This window comes from Drosophila yakuba, chromosome 3L, assembly GCF_016746365.2.
Source record: "Drosophila yakuba strain Tai18E2 chromosome 3L, Prin_Dyak_Tai18E2_2.1, whole genome shotgun sequence".
NCBI lineage: Eukaryota > Metazoa > Arthropoda > Insecta > Diptera > Drosophilidae > Drosophila > Drosophila yakuba.
The window spans coordinates 10506808-10525286 of NC_052529.2; the positions used below are offsets into that span (position 1 = coordinate 10506808).

Below are 18479 nucleotides of genomic sequence, written 5' to 3' on the forward strand. Positions count from 1 at the left end.
TCATGTTTAAAATAGTTGAAAGACATATTTTTTCCTCCCCCCCATATGATACTTTACTTAATTTTTCGTGTAATTGGTCTATAATTATTTCTACGACGTTCAGCAATTTTAATTAGTTTTGTGCGGCTCCGGTGTATCTGAATCAGTATCTGCAAATTGCCCGTGGCCCCTGGAGCGTTCCACTTAGCCCCCAGATATAAAACACAAAAACGCGGCGGCAATTGGCTGTGCCCCCATATATGGACGACGAGACCGCAAAAAAATATTATTGCGCTGAACAAATTTTTAGTTTATTTTGTTGTGAGCCATAAAAAATGTTAACATCATTATAAGACTTTGACTTTAACACCTGCAACAGCTGGCCGAGCATTTTTCGCATCTCGCATTTATCGCTAATCGAATTGAGTTTGCTGCCACTGCGGCAGCGACAAAATGCAGCGCTATCCATGTCTCTAGGATCTATAAAATGTTGTCGCTTCCAGCTCGCTGTTTGAATTTGCGTTTTCTCACGCTCCTTATTGGACTGACTTGCAACGCAGAGGGGGGTGCACTCCCCAAAAGGGGCTTTCTGTGGCACTGCAGATCGCCGACCAATGAGCAGTACCATCCAGATGCCGGCCTTTTGCGTGCTCGACCGCAGGGCGAATGTTTTGACTATGCCACCGACGCGGCATGCCGCCTGTGGACCGTCTCTTTGGCTTAACCCATTAACAAACACTTCGAAATGATGACAAAAAACTCAAAAAAATGGAAAGAAGATGCCTTAAAACATTTAAGTGAATTTAACCCCTTAACAAAAAATCTATTTCAAATTGCCAATTTCAGAAATTAAATAGAAGTTAGTTTACGAAAATAAAATATTAACATTTTTATCACAAATTTGTTATTTGTTGTTACGGTATTGGGGAAACTTAGAAAATTATTTTTGTCCGATTATGATATTTCAGTTTTAGAAATTCACATACATTTTTTTAATGTAATTTTTAATTTGATTGAAAGCCAACTTTAGTCAAAAGTGCACCTTAAGTGGTTTTAAAATTCTTATAAATTATAGAAATAGCTAATATATTTAAGTCATATTTTGGAACCTTTCATACTGATTTTCAAGTGGCTTTTAAAATCAAGTGGACTTATTTTGACAACAGCTAATTAATGGGTTAACACCTCTTAAGCCAGTTGCACTCGATGCAAAGTGAGCGGCGGCCGTGCAACAATGTTGTCTGCCACACAGCTGATGCCTGTTGCCCGATGGTCGATGGTCGATGCCGATCCCACTGACTATATGATTTATGTCCCGGCACTCGGTTGGCGCCGCTTCCTTACCTTCAACCAAGGAAAATGTTTGTTTTCCCATCACTTAGATAAATCACTGCGAGTGATTAAAGGGATTTAACTTTCACATTTGTGGATTAATTTGTGCGATGCGATTATGCAGCGAATAAACATGAAAAACAATCAATTTTGAAATCGCAAAAAAAGAAACGCAAAATGTAGTTTTGTGCTTTAATTCATTTATATTTGGTAACAAATTTTGCAATTTATTGTTTGCATACAAAAACATTCATCGTTTGCACTCCAAAGTCCATAACATGGTATCAACTACTTTGATATTGAGTATTCAATTTAAGAAAATGATTTAACAGGCTACGATATATAGATATAAGGAAAGAGACTGATACAGCCTCTTGGAACTGATCCGTTGTGTTTCTGAATGAAGTGATTAATTAATTGTAATGCCTGAGTTTCGACTAGTTTGGCTTCCATAGCAATCTAGTTATAGTTCTGAATGCTCTTGGCCACATGGTTGGCAATGAACTGGTACTGCATATTGAAAGTCTGCCGCCATATGGATTGCGCGTTGTTTGTGGCGTTCTGCACTGGAATGACATTGGTAACAGTTACTGAATCATCATCCGAAGATATGTCGCTGCTGCTTCCTGCTCTAGATCCCGGGGAACTTGATCCTGCCAAGCTGACATTGCTGCCTGCATCCGAACTCGTTAAGGATTCAGCATTTGACTCATATTCATCGTTTTCACTCTCATCTTCCGAGAAATAGGATGCACCATAATCATTTCCTGATAAGCCGGTAGACTCTGTTTCATAAACGGAAGTATCAATTCCGGACGAAGCACTCTCGTTTGTCTCTACAAAACCACTCGACGAATTCGGTGCGTCGCTGCCATCGTCCTCGTCGTCCAAACTGATCTCTTCACCTTCGTCGTACTCCTGCGAGTCCTCTGTATCCGATTCGCTTCCCGAGTCCATTTCATCAACGGCCGGTGCTGGCATTGGTGGTATGTCTATCTGATTCGTCACATGGACACTGAACTTGTTCTTTGGCTCCGGCTTCTCTGATATCAAAGACTCGTGGCTCTGGTGGTGATCAATGGATGTGAAGACCTCCTTCAAGGCCTCCTTTATAAGCTTCTTTGATTCCTTTTGATTGGCATAGTAAAGTTCCAGCATGGATTTATATAGATCATCCAGCAATTTGGCAACACTCTCCTTGTCCATATTATGGTTTTCTGCATAGTTATGGAGCCGTTTTAAAATTCTCTCTTGATTTGTAACCTTTTGAAGCAGATGACATAGATTTATGTGTGGCAAAAGTGATACACTATTGTATAGGTCACGTTTCTGTAAGTTTAAGTAGACTTTTTTATTTACTAAGTGCGATTTCTTAGATCTGTATAACGATCGAACTTGTTCTTTAAACTTGCGTTTAACATTCGCTTTGTGTTTTGGAACTGCTTTTTTGTATAGTAGCACACGCCGTTTTTTCTGGCCATTCTTAAGATGACGCCTGCGTTTGGACATCAATCGCTCCCAGATCTCCTCCTCATCACTGGTCGCATAGAAGGTGTCGTAGGACCCATCGCTTTGATAGCCACATCCCATGCTATCCGAACTGATGCTGCTGGCATCGTCCACCGTGTTAGATATTACCATGTTCTGTATGGTCATCGAACTGGTCTGCGTGGGAGCCGCTAGGCAATAGGTCTTGTTGTTAATCGAGTTGGCTGGCGGTGCTGGTGGTGTCACCGTGGTTGGCGATGGCTCCTGGGTCAGATCCAGTGGTGTAAGGGTTGGTGTTAATTCGGGAGATATGATCTCTACAGGGTTTAGAATAGATTTGGTTGGTAACTGGCCTACCGTTCCATTATCAGGCTGATTCTCTTTGTCGTCTGCTGTTGGTTGTATGCTTTCGTCTATATCGTTGTCTATATAATATTCGTTTACTGTGATCTCTGGTGCTTGCTGTACTTCAGTGTTTTGCTTCTCTATCTGGGATAGAGCACTTGTAAATAACTTGGATGGACAAATAGACTTTTTGCTCCTTTCCGATTTGTTCAGTTTAGAATCATCGGCTTTGCAGTTCACATCTTTAAGATTTCCTTGCTTTGCAATTTCCTTCTCAACTTGTTTCTTCTTATTATTATGTGAAGTTTCCGGTTGGTTGTCCACCAACTCCACCTCCTTTTTCTGACTAACATTATTACTCTTTTGTTCTTTATCTTTAGGTGATTCAACATTTTCTAAGGCCACTGGTAGCTTTTCTGCAACAACATTTGATTTTTCTGGATCTCTCTTTTCAGGTTTTTTCCCAACGATATCTTTCTTAGGAACCTTGTGTTTCACAGGCATTTCCTGCAGCGGATTCTCCTCCTTGATGTAATATCCAAAGTTGTACTTTTCGAAATCCCAAAAATTAAATTCCTTAGGCATTGGCTCCTTGGGAAACTCCAGGACAGACCAAGCCGTGGCGACTTTTCGTGACATTTCCCTAAATTTCTGGCTCTCCTTCTCGGAGGCAATAAACGTGATGGCGATGCCTTTGGAGCCAAACCTCCCAGCTCGTCCAATGCGATGCAGATAGGTGACATGATCCTGCGGCGGATCAATGTTGATGACCAGGTTGGCATGCGGTGAGTCCACACCGCGTGCCATCAAATCGGTGGCCACCAAGGTGCGCATTGTGAAGTTTCTATAGCCCTCGAAGACATTCAAACGCTCCGATTGCTCCATGGCACCCGATATCAAATGGCACTCGATACCACTGGCGGTCAGATAGTTTTTGTACGAATCCGCACGCATTTGCGAGCTGGCAAAGAGGACGGCCTGTTCGTAGGGCAACTGGTTAAAGATCTGGGCAAGCACCTTCAGCTTAAGACGCATCTCCTCCACACTATTAGTCTGCTGTGGCAACTCGTAGACAAACTGCCGTATGCCCAGGAGTACGGTGGCCCTTTCGGAATTCGATATAAGCATGGGTTTGTTCATGATCTTGGCCAGACGCACATCCAAATCCTGATCGTAGGTGGCACTGCAGGCAATTATCTGCCGGTTTTTGGGCAGTGCCTGTATCAGTTTACTGACCGTATCCTGCAGGCTCTTGGTCTGATACAGTTGATCAGCCTCGTCCAGCACGAGGAGTCCCAGTTTGGACACATCCAATACCCTGTTCTGATACAGATGCAACAGCCGTCCCGGTGTACCGATAATGATTCGACTTGCTTGCATGCGCCTGCGATCTTTGGCCACTTCGGTGCCACCGATAAAGGCGGAGCATTTGAAGTCCCGGTACGATTCGCAGAGATAGAAAAACGTATCCTGCACCTGGATGGCCAACTCTCGAGTGGGCACCACAATCAGCGCATGAGGTCGCGTCATTTTGGCATGGTAGCCCTGCATGGCGGCTATAACGTAGATCAGCGTCTTGCCAGTTCCACTCTTCGATTGTACTATTAAATCTGCAGATATATAAATTGGTAATCTGCTCTAATTCATGTGGCTTGAGTGATATTTACCCATGTTGGTCAGTGCCATGGGTATGGCGGCCGCCTGAATCTTCGTTGGCGTCACAAAATTGTGGCGCTTCAATCCGTTCAACAGATTGCGGGACAGACGCAGCTCCTCGAAGGTCTTCACCTGTCCAGGCGCCACATCGCTGCTCCGCTGCTCCTCGCCGGCTACACTGTGCGCTATTTCGCGCTCCATACCGCGTGATTTTCCACTTTTTGGCCAAAATTTAAAACGACTTGGATGCTTTTGCTTGATCAACACTTTTCCATTGCCGGCCAAATAATCCATCACACGCGTCTAATTATATACTAGAATATACCACGAATATTAAGCCTATTTACGAAGTTACTTGCTACGGTAAAGAATTGTCTTTTGTTTTCACAGAAATGTCTTCTCTATTATAATTTTTCAAATTCACGCAGAAATAAACTATAGTTGTCAGAAATAATAATTTATTTTTTCCTTTATATTTTAGCTTTACGCCAAAGTGTGAACACACTCTTAGCTAAGACTCTCACCAGGTTTGCTGTCTGCGCTGAGTAGTAAGTATTCAAACCAACTGAACTAATAATAAAAAAACTATTTACTTTTTAAATCTCAAAAATATAGCGTTCAATAAAAATAAAATATATTTATTTTAATTATTGGTGTTTTAGTATGAAACTAATATTTGGAATAGGTTAAAATAGGAGATGATTGCCAAGCACTAAAGGGCAGTTCTTTTTTATCACAACCAGCAGTGGCTTTCAAACTGTTCGAGTTGGAGGGAATTTCAAATAAATTAGTTCGCTACTAATGCTAAAATATGTTAGTTCAATTTGGTGCTTTCATCATCATATTTTTTTTAATTAAATAAACAATTTAAAAAACAACAAGTAAAAAAAAATTATAATCACAATTACTTTGCAATGAAAAAATATGTTTAAAAAGACCACGCAATATAGAAAACTATTAAAAAAATATAAAATATATATATAAAGCCCCTTAAATTTAACTGTTTTTTAAATATCAGAGTAGCAATGTCAAACCAATTTGACGTTATTCAATGTTAGATGAAAATTTTTAAATTTCCTTTAAAATTAGTTTTTGAACTCAAAATTCCAAAACCATGTTCAATCCCAAAATACAAGACATTGGATACTTTGTGCTGCTGACATCCCTGCACTTGGGCTCAAATCTTCAGCCTGTCATCGAGGCAAATGCCAATTTTAAATCGGTCTATCCCTCCGTGGATCGAAATCTAACACTCCAATTGGGCTATAAATATAATCACTGGATGCTGGTCAAGGCCATTATGTATTCCCTACTTACTATGATCGGAGTTTGGTACTGCCGGCACTTGCAATTTATCAAAACTGGGGTATCGGTGGAAAGGAAAGGTATCCTTAAAACTAAGGCCACAGCTGCCGAGCAAGTCAGAAACAATTGGATCAGCAAACAAACGAAGGAGGGACCATTTCCGGGGAATGTACTCCTCTTATTCTCATTGCCATGGATATTGACCTTTGTGGCCAGCGGATTGATCAACTATATTCGATTTTATATGGTGATTCAGCATTTCTGCATATCAAACTGGAGGGCCATACAACTGTACGGAGAACTGCAATGGCTTTTTTGGCATCGTTCTGCATCAGTGGCTTTAATACCCTATTGGTCGCAAATTTTCAACGGTGGAGTATCCTTGGAGAAGGCGTCACATCTTCCAGGAAATTTTATTTCCATTGAAACGCATCTATTGGACTGAGCATGACAATCCCTATATAAAATTTGTATTTTATGTTTGAAGCCCAAATTATATATATAAGAAATAAATCGGTTTAGTTGAATAGTTTTATGATTTTAGAGTGATTTCGATTGTGTTCACCTTAAATCATTATTTAAACCATTGAATTCGTGATTCAATTGTTGGTTTTAATTTGTGAACAATATTTGTATTGTTCATTTTCCTTCTGCTGTTTCGCATGCGACAATAAACGACATTTTCAATCAACAGAAGAGAAAACTTTTCTATGAACTTTATGCACCGCTTGGAATTTTATTGTTGGAAAAACTTTTCCACCACGTGGGAAATATGCGGCAATCACTTTTCCTTGCTTACTTTTATTCAGTGGAAACTAGCACTAAATAAAAGTGAAAGGAGTACATAAATAAACAAAAGCTACCAGCCTTTGCAAAAATATACTTTAAAAAATATTGATGTTCTTATAAAATTAATTGAAAAGAGCGTCTTATAAGGTGAAATGAAATTTATGATCTTTTAAAAATTGTGGAAATACCAAGGGAGAAATAAAACTATTTGTTTTTTAGTTATGCACGTTCAAATTTTTTATTATAATTATTTAGTACCGTAGGTAATCTCAACATCACTGACACGACACTCAAACTGATCAAAGTTCACGTATAAACGAGAATTCTCCGAGCACATTTCAAAATTATACCCGAATAAACATTTCCTGTAAATTGCTTTTGTGCCGAACGTATTTCGCGCTTTGGACACTCAAAATATTGAGCTGAATCATCGACAGGATCTGTGTCGGACAGCAAACACTGAAAAAGGACACTTGCAAGGAGCGTTTCTTGAGTTCTCTACTGGCAACCCACACGATACGGGTCAACTTTCGATTCCCCATTTCGGTCCACAGTTTCGACTTCTTGGTAAGTAATCAAACTAACAACTACACCGTGAGAAGAGTAGGTATCATTTAGGGGGACCAGTTAAAACTATTCTTGCATAATTAAATTTTAGATCGGATTTTAGGTGGTGGGCAATAGCATAAAGACCTTCTTATATAAACTCTTTAAAAGGTTAATTTACTTTTTTTTTGATGCAACACTGCAAATAAGCAAAGTAAATAATTATTCAATTTTTCTTTCACTTTGAAATTAAGGGCATTATATAAGAGACTTAAATCAGAGAGCATTTATAGCTGAGAGGCTATAGTAACTTCGTTTCGATGTTTTTACAAACACCATTCTTTAGAACGATCGAAATCTTTGGAATATATCATATAGCTGGTATAGCAGTTATATATATTATAAATATATTTTTCCAAGGGTATAGGCTTCGGCCTGTCAAAAATATTAAACTTATAAGCTAATAATATCCGCTAATAATAATGTCTAAATAAAACAGGTAATATATTCCGCTAGTGACGGTGACCTTTTTTGCTCTAAATTTTCATATGGCAGCTATATTCTATAGAGAGTCTCTATTAGAGCCCCGATCCGACCTAATCTTTTTTTTTATGATTGTTCTCTTGGTCAAACAAGAATGTCTTTAAATCTATCACAAAGTTTTTATAATTTTATTGTCTATGATAACTATTTAACCAACCCCACCTGTAGCTATGTACAAGTTCAAAATATTCTTCTGATCAAATGTGAATTATGAAAAACCTTTAGATTCTAGGCCTGTATATAAGATACATTAATAAGATACATATATAAGATACAGCTTTACTGATTATTTTGTAATATATATTTTCTTGTTTGACAGTTAGCATTTGAAATTCCGTATTTAATCTGATCTAGTATTCCATCTCTTTACAGTTAAGAAAAATTTGTTCGGGTTTATTTAGTCTTACTGTTTTTAACGACGAAAGCAGACAACGCATTTCGTTCGTTCCTTTTTTTAAATATACATTTTACGTTCGCATATGAAACATTTTTGAAACCTTTTTTTTTTTTGGACACTTGACAAAAGCTATTGAACGTGGCAGATCAAAATTATTGCAGACAGTTCGAGAGACCAACATACATACAATTCGGGCGTTGCCGTAAATTGTGAAAACACATAACAGTCGTCAAAATTTTGCAGATAATAGCTCGCGTATATAGTGCACTACATATAATACTATATCCAAGTTTGAACAATATGCGTGGACAACTGTTGCTGAAGGGACCCGCATTGGCCAGGAGCTTGAGCCGTTGTCGCGTCACTGCCTTGCCGCAAATTGGATCAGTTCGTCATGTGACCGCCGGCTGTGGAGCTGGTGATGCCGTCAAGGGCGGCAAAGGAATCGTTTTGGGCCTCTACGAAAAGGAGTCGGGAAAGGGTCCTCGACTAACGCCTGCAGGCGAAAAGTTTGATGATCGCGCCCAGGGCAAGTTATCAGAGTTGATTTGCGAAACCAAATTGACCGGACGTTTGGGTCGCGGCAAGGTCTTCAATAATGTGGACAACGAGTTCCGTTCCATTTGCGTGGTGGGCGTTGGTCTCGAAGGCATTGCCTTCAATGAACTGGAAATGCTGGACGAGGGCATGGAGAATGTGCGCATAGCCGCCGGCATTGGTGCCCGATCTCTGCAGAGTATTGGCTGCTCAGAGGTTCATGTGGACAATATGGACTATGCCGAACAGGCTGCCGAAGGTGCCGCATTGGCCATTTGGCGATTTGAGGAGAACCTGGCCAAGAAGTATCGCAGCACTATACCCAAGCTGGAGCTGCACGGTTCACCGGATGTCGAGTCCTGGACCAGGGGCCTCTTTAAGGCGGAGGCCCAGAATTTGGCCAGGCGGCTGTGTGATGCGCCTGCCAATTGTATGACACCGACAATTGTGGCTCAAGCTGCAGTGGATTCACTGTGTCCCTGCGGCATCACCGTGGAGGTTCGTACCATGGAGTGGATTGAACAGCAGCATCTGAACTCCTTCCTGATGATTGCCAAAGGCAGTTGCGAACCACCCGTGCTGCTCGAGGTGGCCTATTGCGGCACCGCACCGGAGGATAAACCCATACTGCTGGTGGGTCAAGGCATCACCTTCAATTCCGGTGGCATCAATCTGCGTCCGTGCAAGGGAATGGATGAGTTCCGCGGCGATCTCACTGGTGCAGCCAGCATTTTGGCCGCCATGCGAGCAGCAGCGGCGTTATCCTTGCCCATCAATATAACTGCCGTGATACCGCTGTGCGAGAATCTGCCCTCTGGCATGTCCTGCAAGCCGGGCGATGTGGTCACCTTGCTGAATTCCAAATCGCTGGCGGTGCGCAACATAAGTCGAACAGGAGTGGTGGTCATCTCGGATCCCATGCTCTATGGCCAGATCACATACAAGCCCAGACTCGTCGTCGATGTGGGCTCCATGTGCAAGGGCGTGAAGAAGGCGGTGGGCGGTGGAGCCACGGGTATCTGGTCGAATTCTCACTACATATGGAAACAGTTCCAGCGGGCCGGTTCCTTGACCGGTGATCGCTTGTGGCGATTCCCCTTGTGGCGTTACTACAAGGATCGTGTGGCGGAACACCTGAGCTTTGACCTCTTAAACGATGGCGAGGGATATGCCTCATCTTGCCTGGCAGCTGCTGTGCTCCACGAACTTGTGCCCTGCAGCGATTGGGCCCATCTGGATACCTATGGCACTGGACTACTGAGCACCTATGGATTGATACCCTATTTGACGGCTGGCAGGATGACTGGCAGGCCAACAAGGACATTGGTGCAGTTCCTTTACCAAATCGCGTGTCCCGAACAGCCCAAATAATTGACGTTCAACATGCTCGATGATGTCTGCGGGTGACTACGATTACGTTTTGATTGGTTCTTTGACTGGCGACTCTTCAAAAACCCCGAAATACGGATGTTTGGCTTCAACTGTGTATATATATATATCTGAGATGGGATGGCGATGTTCACCCAACGTTTTTATCTGTTGACCGAAGTCCCAGGACAAGGGACCAGAGCTCGTTCAATGTTTGTATTTTATGTTTATGACTCGGCCGCATCCCGGGGCTGAGTTGGCTGGCAGAGATTGTCTAGAGTCCAAAAAGAAATTCAAATTCACACATAAATTGTATCACTCAATTGTAAACTTTCGGCTGACAATCAGATATAATAAATTGTAGGGTCCTCTTAAAAGAACGAAAACGATTTTTTTTAATTAACTAAAGTTACTAATTTACTGCAGTAACTTGGGGCAGGAAGCTAATTTCAAGCCTAAATAAGTACTTCAATCCTGCCTTGTGTCTACTGACTTTAATGATGAACTATTAGTCACAGCTTGGACCAATTTTATGCATTTTTGGGTGGAAAATATACCCACCAAACTGCCGTCCATGATTCACAGACGGGGCAACGTCAATGTCAGGCGAACACAAATAGCTGAATGCCACCCAACTTTTGGCATATCAATGAGGCGACCGAAAAAAGGATGAGAATGATGGGGAAAGTCTGGAGAACTGGAGTGGCAGGATATCCAAGAGTTTATGGCAAAGTTTTCCTCACGTTATTGATGTCCGGCTCAGCCTGGCTTAAATTTCAAACTTTGCCGGCACACAAGACGTGTTTTTTTTCCTTTTAGCTCGAAACAATTGAAAGGCTCCTCCATTGCTATGTATTTGTAGACTAATTCAATTGGTCGATGTTAAAAATCTTTAAAAAAAAGTACTCGATGAAATAGCCAGAAACTGTAAAAACTGGACTTGCTAGCATTTTAAAACCATTTCTCAGAAAGTTGCTGCAGCCGACATAAGCAGTCATTTATCTCCATCAGTAGTTTCAATTGGGGTTTCGATCTCGATTTTTTGCGCTAAAGTACTAATTGAGTTGGTTCATAATAAGTGTGTGAGTGAGTGAGTTTGCGAGGCAGCTAATCCATCAATGTCAATATTATGTATGCCCCATGTTTGGCTTTAAAAATATTTTGCAAACATTTTTCACGGACCTGCGAAAATATGTGACCATGCACTGAAATAATCGAACTTGTTAAACATCAAAAAGCTTAAAATATGTATTGATATTTGCTGCACATATTCTTGCATACTTTTAGTAACCGTTTTAATCTTTAAAATTTTATATTACATTGTGTTTTATAATCAATTTCAACTTATATATTTCGTACTTATTTTTAATGCAATAATTTTCCATTAGGAAGTGAACTCTTCCGTACGCTCCTTGCACAAAATCAGCGTTTTGAATAATTATTCCATGAGGTTGCTTTACAGCAGTGCAGCTCATTCCCCGCCCTGTCAACTTTGGTAATGATAAAGTGTTTCATTATGAGCCTGGCAACCCGCTTGTATGGAAATCGTGCAAACTGCTGACAGCAAAGTGCCCCCAAAAAAGTACGGGTAGCTGCAAAAGTGAGGAAAGGAAAAGTAGGAGGCAAAGGCAGCCAACCTGTTCGGTTGGAGAGGTGTAAAAACTTTTATGGCTTAATTCCGCACTACACTCCGTTCTTTTTTTGGCAGTGTTGTCAGCAAGTTGGTGGCCTGCCAAGTAAGCTTCCACTTTTCCGGGCTAGAAACTATTAAAGTGTCAAAGTAACATAGTTGCCTCACATTTGCTAGGATTAATTTTGTAGTGTTCATCTAATTAAGGCAAGAGGACAGGCTGTCACTTTTATGTGATCCGTTGAAAGCGAATCAGAGCTCCAAACTTTTGTGTGTTTCATGAAATTTCAAAGTAAAAGAGACCCTTAAACTTGTGAGTGTTTCTTGATTTAAAACCGCGACTTGAAAGTTACGGAGATATGATCTACGTCCGTCCATCTCCCAGTCATCTTAATTTCCCCCGTCCGACGGCCCCTGTGCATTGTTATTTATGACGGCCATTGGCAGGAAACGGATATGCGTGCTCGGACGTCAACGTGTCACAGACAGCAGAGGATATCCTCCCACTGTCCCGTTGGCATTGGCATGCAATGCCATTTGGCCGGACGAGTGAGTTGGCTGGCAGACAAATCGTTTCGACCATGTCTGCAGCCCACTCACCAATCGAAGTGCCACCCACATTTTGATGGATGCACTTGGCCCGTTGTGATCGGTGACTGTCCAAAAGGTCAGTTGGCGAACGGCGATGCTGTCGATAAGGTTACCAGGTTAAAGGCCGTACATTAAGGACATTTGAAAAACTAACGATAAGTAAGCCAGCTATTACATTTAATGGATAGCAAAATGTCAGCAATTCCTTAAAAATAAGCTGTTTGTTAATGTGTAAAGTAACTATTTGCAAAGAACTCAAATTTAGATGTAAATTTGTGATGTTTTGTGTTAAATTTCTTAAAAAGAATATTTAATTTAAAACAAATATAGTATTCCTGGGCAGTTATCTAATAAAAAGGACGTTCTAAAATGAAATAATTAAACAATATAAAGCCTTTATTATTTTTTCAGATTTATTTTATGTAATAAATGTACATTTTGCTTAAAACTCCCCAAAATTATTTTCTACAAGCTTTAAGGGTGATTTTGTGGCTACTGCACAGTCTGTGCCAAAAGTGAGCAGCCATTACAAGTCCATTTAAAGGGCATATTAAGCCCACCGGTTGTACTGCGTGCTGTGTGTGGTTGCTCCTCCAGTTGTTTGCGTTCCGATGCTGCAGCATGCGTAATGCCCATAAATGTTGTGGTCAGTGTAACTCCACCCACATTTCCGGCCCCACTTTCACCTAGAAAACCACAGAATAGACGGGCCACGGCATGAAGTCGCTTTTAATTAATGCCCGACCATATTCAGGGTGCATAATTTTGCGTTTGCCATTCGAAAACGTTTGGCTAAAATAGAGGCTAAAATAAAATGTTCTCCCTTTTCTATTCACTTTTGGGTTGCCATTTTGGCCGCTGTTTATGAACAGTTTAATGCATTAAATGCAATTTGCCTCAATCAGTCGGCCCTTGAAAAGTTTGGTTCCACTAACTAGGAATTTTTAGCAAAAATGCTCTTTTAATTTAATTGCCCTTGATCCGCTTGTTTGTATTTAATTACTTGCATTCAATGCAGGTTGTTGTATGCCACTAAAATAAGTGCAAATATTTTGCAGGCGATTTAATTAAAAAACACTCAGTAATGTGGTAAATTAAATGGTGAAATGGTAAAACAAATAAAAAGTTTTCAAAATTAATTTTGTTTTTTGAACAGCACAAGAAAAATATTTGTAAATCGCAAAATAACAAGATGAGCTGCCATTTAGTAACCACATTACATGCCGTGAGTCACAAAGCACATTCAAATTCATTGCGCACTTTTCAGCGCTGACTTATGTACACTAAAAGAAAAAAACTCGCTTAGCTGTCACTGAAAATCCACTTAAGGTGACTGCCAGCTGTCAAAGTGTCACCTGTTCGAGCCTCGCGGGCAAAATGGCAAAGCCAGCGATCCGAGAAAACCGTGAAAATGGAGCAACAATCGTGCAAATGGCTGAGATAGAACGCAATTGTCACTTCCTTTTTTCTGATTTTTTTTTGCTCGACCACTTCTAGCATGATTTTTTTCTTTCTTTTTTTTTTGCAGCTTTTGCCTTTGTGGTGAATTTTCGCGCACAATTGAGAATTTATAAAAAGCGGATGTTGTGTTTTCCGGCGGAAAAAACTTGGCTGCATCCATGGCAAGCGAACTTTTGAAAAAAAGGAAATTACAAAAACAAAAAGAAGAAATTATACGCGTTCACCGGAAGCGAGGCAAACTTGATTCAATTCACAGACGTAAATGAAAAACAGAACGATGGCGACTGTGGCCAAAAGTCAAGGCAACGACTCTGAATCCTTGGTAATCAAAGCCGGCTTAAATGCATTTGGGCCAAGGGTAAAGGGAGCCGAGGTAGGAAGAGGAAATGGAAAAGAAAATACAGAATATTTCCTCGAATATGCGAATATTTTATTTGTCTCTAAGTGTTTAACTACCAAATCTAATTACATTTTCCTTAGCTACTTTTTTGCTTTTCCTAACTCTGAGAGAATATTTACATTGTTAAAATAGATTTAAATTGGTTTATCTGATTTAACAGATTTTTCATTTGAATCGCTGTGGTCAGCAACTTAATTTTATTATCATACATACATAAGTCTAACTTACATAAGTCTAAGCATTAAAAACAGAAGATTAAATTGTCAACAATTTATATATTTCTGTGAAACACACCACCACCAAATTATTGAAATATTTCTACTGCACATTATTGGCTTTCCATATAAATGAAAATAGGTTTATGTTACACGCATTAATATTTTCCCACAATTTCCCGCCATATTACATGCACTCTCTATTTATCGGAAATGTATTAAAATCAAGCTTTTGGTTGCCAGAAATTAAATTTTCAATTATGCGCAATGGATTATGTAATTCTGTGCCAAACACTGATTGCATTCGATATTGTATTTCTATGGTATGCAGAATTTTCATTTTATTTTCTATTTGTGCTTGATTTATTTGACGTGGCACCCGCCAATTCCCATTTGCTTTCATGGATTCCCGTATTTGAGTCCAGCTCATTTGGAAAATACGCTATGCTATCATAATATTTTGCACAGCAATTTGATATTTTGAAATGCCGAAGGGGGAACAAAAAAAACAGAATTTGTCAGCCTGTGACATAAATGATTTTGATAAAGCTTCTAATGAGGCTCTCTAAAGCAATAACATTTCCCTCAAAAAGCAAACTAAAATAAATATTCACGCTTGAAATGCGTTTTCGGGTGTAACAAACAACACAAGGCTTAACACGTTGATAAGCCTGTTTCTTATCCCCCGGAAAACCCAAATCAAAAGCACCGACAACTTGATCCCATTTACCCGAGAAAAATATGCCGAAAAAAAGGTAAAGGGAAAAGGCAACACAAATAAGCAAGCTTCTAAGCCCACACATTGGCTATCAAAATGCTCCATGCTCAAATTTTTTTTGGCAATCCAATTGAATTATGCTGCCAAGAGTTGTGAGCCGATCCGAAGGCTGTCAGCCATTGAGTCAGGTAAATCCAGGTTTTTCTCTCTGTTTTTTTTTCAACATATTTCATTTCTAGCATCGTCGTTAAAAATGCAATATTTCCATGCCCTAACTTTATCAATAAATCAGTTTAATTAGGCAAGACCGCACAGTTCTTGCTTAATGAATTTTCAATTCAAAAGTTCCGCTCAATATTGGGGCAAACGGTATACTCATCGTTTCCATTCAAACTTTTGCTACCTTTTACTCTCTTACCGATTTTCCACTTCTGGCAAACTGTTATACGGATTGAACACACATTTGGGCCATTTTAGGCAGCCTCCTTTTTTTCGGTGTTACTTGCGTAAAATTTTATGGCCATTTTTGGGCTTTTACGGACCTGCCAAGTGACTTGCCAAAATAATTATTTTATTTTTATTTTTTGCTGTGCAAAGAAATCCCAAAGGAAAATTAAAATTGATTTTACACGGTTGAATGGACAGTATTGTGAGATTGGGCTTAAGTTTAAAGGTTTATTTGCTAAAGCAGTCAAGCTTTGTGTCCTTCACAATGTGTGTGCTATGTTGTAAAGCCATTTACAATAAAGTCACTCACCCTTAAAGATTAGTAACAATTAGCTAATGCTATCCATAGAAGTACTCAGTAATACGTACAACAAAGTGAATAAACTGACTTAAATGTGTGCTTTAATAATCACAATGGACGCTATTCAAACATTATCATGTTGCTACCAGTTCCTTTTGTTATGCCAAAACATTTAGCCATTATCTGTGCGAATAAACTGTAATCATTGGTGAGTTTTGCAACCCAAGTTTTCATTTGAATAAGTTTCCCAAATGTTGGCCATCAACTTTAAGACACACAAAAGTCCCGTCAGATAAGCCAAAAATCTGCAGTGCATACATTTGCCAAAAAAAAAAAAACAGAAAAGAATGAATAGAAACTTTGGCAGAGACACACACACGGAGTCATGGAACTGAAATTTCTATTTAATAACGCCAAAAGAGAAATTACACTGCAGCACTTCGGTGTCGAGACGGATGCGACTGTGAGTATCTGTGTTGGCTTTCTCCTTTTTGGGATATCTAAGTGTGTGAGTGTATGAGTGTATGAGAGTGGAGTTTCAGTGGGCATTGTATCACGACTGCATTAATTTATGTACGAAATGGCATGGCAATGGCATTACACTGCGATGCACAGCACGTAGCGAATAAAACGATCTCTGTGGAGCTGAATCTGCGGCCAGAAGTCAGACAGGCAGAAGGCTCAGACGAGCACACTGCAAGATGCAAAACCAGTCGGAACCGAAAGCGAAAACTACGGATGGAGCTGGGACAATGTGGCTTATAAAAGGGCACTGCAAAAAATATTGCCCAGCTTGTTTCGAAAACTACATCTTCAGGAGACTTAAATGTGCTCATGAAAAAATGATGCAAAAGGTGTTTAAAAGTGTGCTGCAAAAAGTTGTAGCTACAAAATGTACTGCATACTTTTTAACACCTTTTTAATTAGTTATCGGTTATTTTCGTTAAGCAAACACAATTTACAGCCTTTTTACAATTTTAATTATTTCAGAACCTGATTTTCTTTTAAACATTAAAATTCATTAATATCCTAGTGTTCGAGTGTGCAGCATTTGCGGGCAATGCTGATTGCAGGCTCATTATCTCCGTATCCACTTTCGCATACCCACAGGATTTGTATCTGCATCCTTGCCTTCAGATTGCACTGCCCGATTCCACTGGCTTAAAGCTTGGCCAAAACATTTGACCAAATGTATGCAAACTTTTTCGGTTTCTCCGCTGTGCTAATATGGGTTAAAGTGTCCCGTCCGTGTCCTAAACAAACGTCCTTTGCAAAGGACCTGCACTCAAACACAATGGGCAAAAAGGGGTGGAACCAAGTTCTCTTTGTTTGCTTGTTGCCTATTTCCTTTTATTTCCTGTTTTCAGTTCGCGTTACCCGCTTGGTAATTTACATCTAAATGGAAGGATGGGCGTCGGAGCGGTTGCTCTTTAAACACACATGACTGTTGGTTTTTTTGGGGGCGAAGTGGCTGATTGTTGGATGGCGATGGATTCTCTGATGCCCAGCTTCCTTTCAGCTTTCTGTGGTCCAAATTTATGCGAAAGCAAAGGGGTCAAAGGTAAAGTGTGTGAAAGAGGATAAAGAGCGGACAATAAGCTTTAAATATCTTAAAGCCCATACATTAAAGATTAATCTTGTTTAAACATTATGTACAGCTAAACATCAAAGTAAATGTAAACAAAATTATTCACTTAATCACTTGTTAAATTAAGTTATTTTGTACAACGCTCTTTATTAACAATGTTATCTCACAACTTTGCAATAAATCATAAGCATCTTGTATTTCATTAGTTTCGCAACATTCCTGAACAGACAGAATTCCGAAATCCTTTGCATGCATAATCAAAATCCCACAGACAGATTTGCGGCTTCCTGTCGGAAATTTACGATCGCTGGTTATTATTGTTAATTATTCGCAGGGTCACGCCCCAAACTCGATGCAAAAGACGACTGTGCCCGACGTTTTCCAGTGTCAAACGCAAATGGAATTTACATTTGAATGACTCCACTCACCTCAATGCAAGTTATGCAACTCAATTTGAATGTTGCACGTCGAGTGGCGAGTCCTTGGCCAAAAGGGTGGGCACAGCTATGGGTGAAATCCCACAGTGTGCCACATTCAACACTACAGGCTAACTGTTTATAATGCACTGGCAGCGAGAATCTATGCTAATTAGGTGCGCAAAAAGTGGAGACGCTGCATAATTGAAAAATTAAATATGCTAATGGAAAATTCATTTTGTTTGCTCCTACTGCAACTCTTTTCGTTGACAGAGCACAATCGAAATACGCAAATGCAGTTGTGTTCATTAATTATTAGCCATAAACTTTTGTCATATGAAAACCAATTGCTGAATGATATTTATCTCAGGGAAAACTTTTAAAGTGAAATTATGCTATTTATCGCCCGAACACACACATACTCACA

The 18479-nt window shown here is 40.0% G+C and overlaps 3 protein-coding genes across 4 annotated transcripts; 2 read left to right on the top strand and 1 right to left on the bottom strand.

Moving 5' to 3' along the window:
• Nucleotides 1-1459: 1459 nt before the first annotated feature.
• Nucleotides 1460-5090, bottom strand: LOC6533592 (probable ATP-dependent RNA helicase DDX20). Its single transcript, XM_002094264.4, has 2 exons — nt 4812-5090; nt 1460-4754 (listed from the first exon to the last, which is right to left on the bottom strand). Exons 1-2 carry the CDS (start codon nt 4999-5001, stop codon nt 1771-1773), a joined length of 3174 nt encoding a protein of 1057 aa, XP_002094300.3. The 5' UTR covers nt 5002-5090; the 3' UTR covers nt 1460-1770.
• A 722-nt stretch (nt 5091-5812) lies between these two features.
• Nucleotides 5813-6640, top strand: LOC6533593. Its single transcript, XM_002094265.3, has one exon. It carries the CDS (start codon nt 5915-5917, stop codon nt 6548-6550), a length of 636 nt encoding a protein of 211 aa, XP_002094301.1. The 5' UTR covers nt 5813-5914; the 3' UTR covers nt 6551-6640.
• A 542-nt stretch (nt 6641-7182) lies between these two features.
• Nucleotides 7183-10665, top strand: LOC6533594 (cytosol aminopeptidase). Of its 2 annotated transcripts, none has more exons than XM_015194678.3 (2): nt 7183-7461; nt 8338-10665. In XM_015194678.3, the coding sequence occupies exon 2, from the start codon at nt 8681-8683 to the stop codon at nt 10286-10288; it is 1608 nt and encodes a 535-aa protein (XP_015050164.1). In that variant the 5' UTR covers nt 7183-7461; nt 8338-8680; the 3' UTR covers nt 10289-10665. The 2 variants fall into 2 exon arrangements, with proteins under 2 accessions (XP_015050164.1, XP_002094302.1); XM_002094266.4 differs by having other exon boundaries at nt 8356-10665.
• The last annotated feature ends 7814 nt before the right edge of the window (nt 10666-18479 follow it).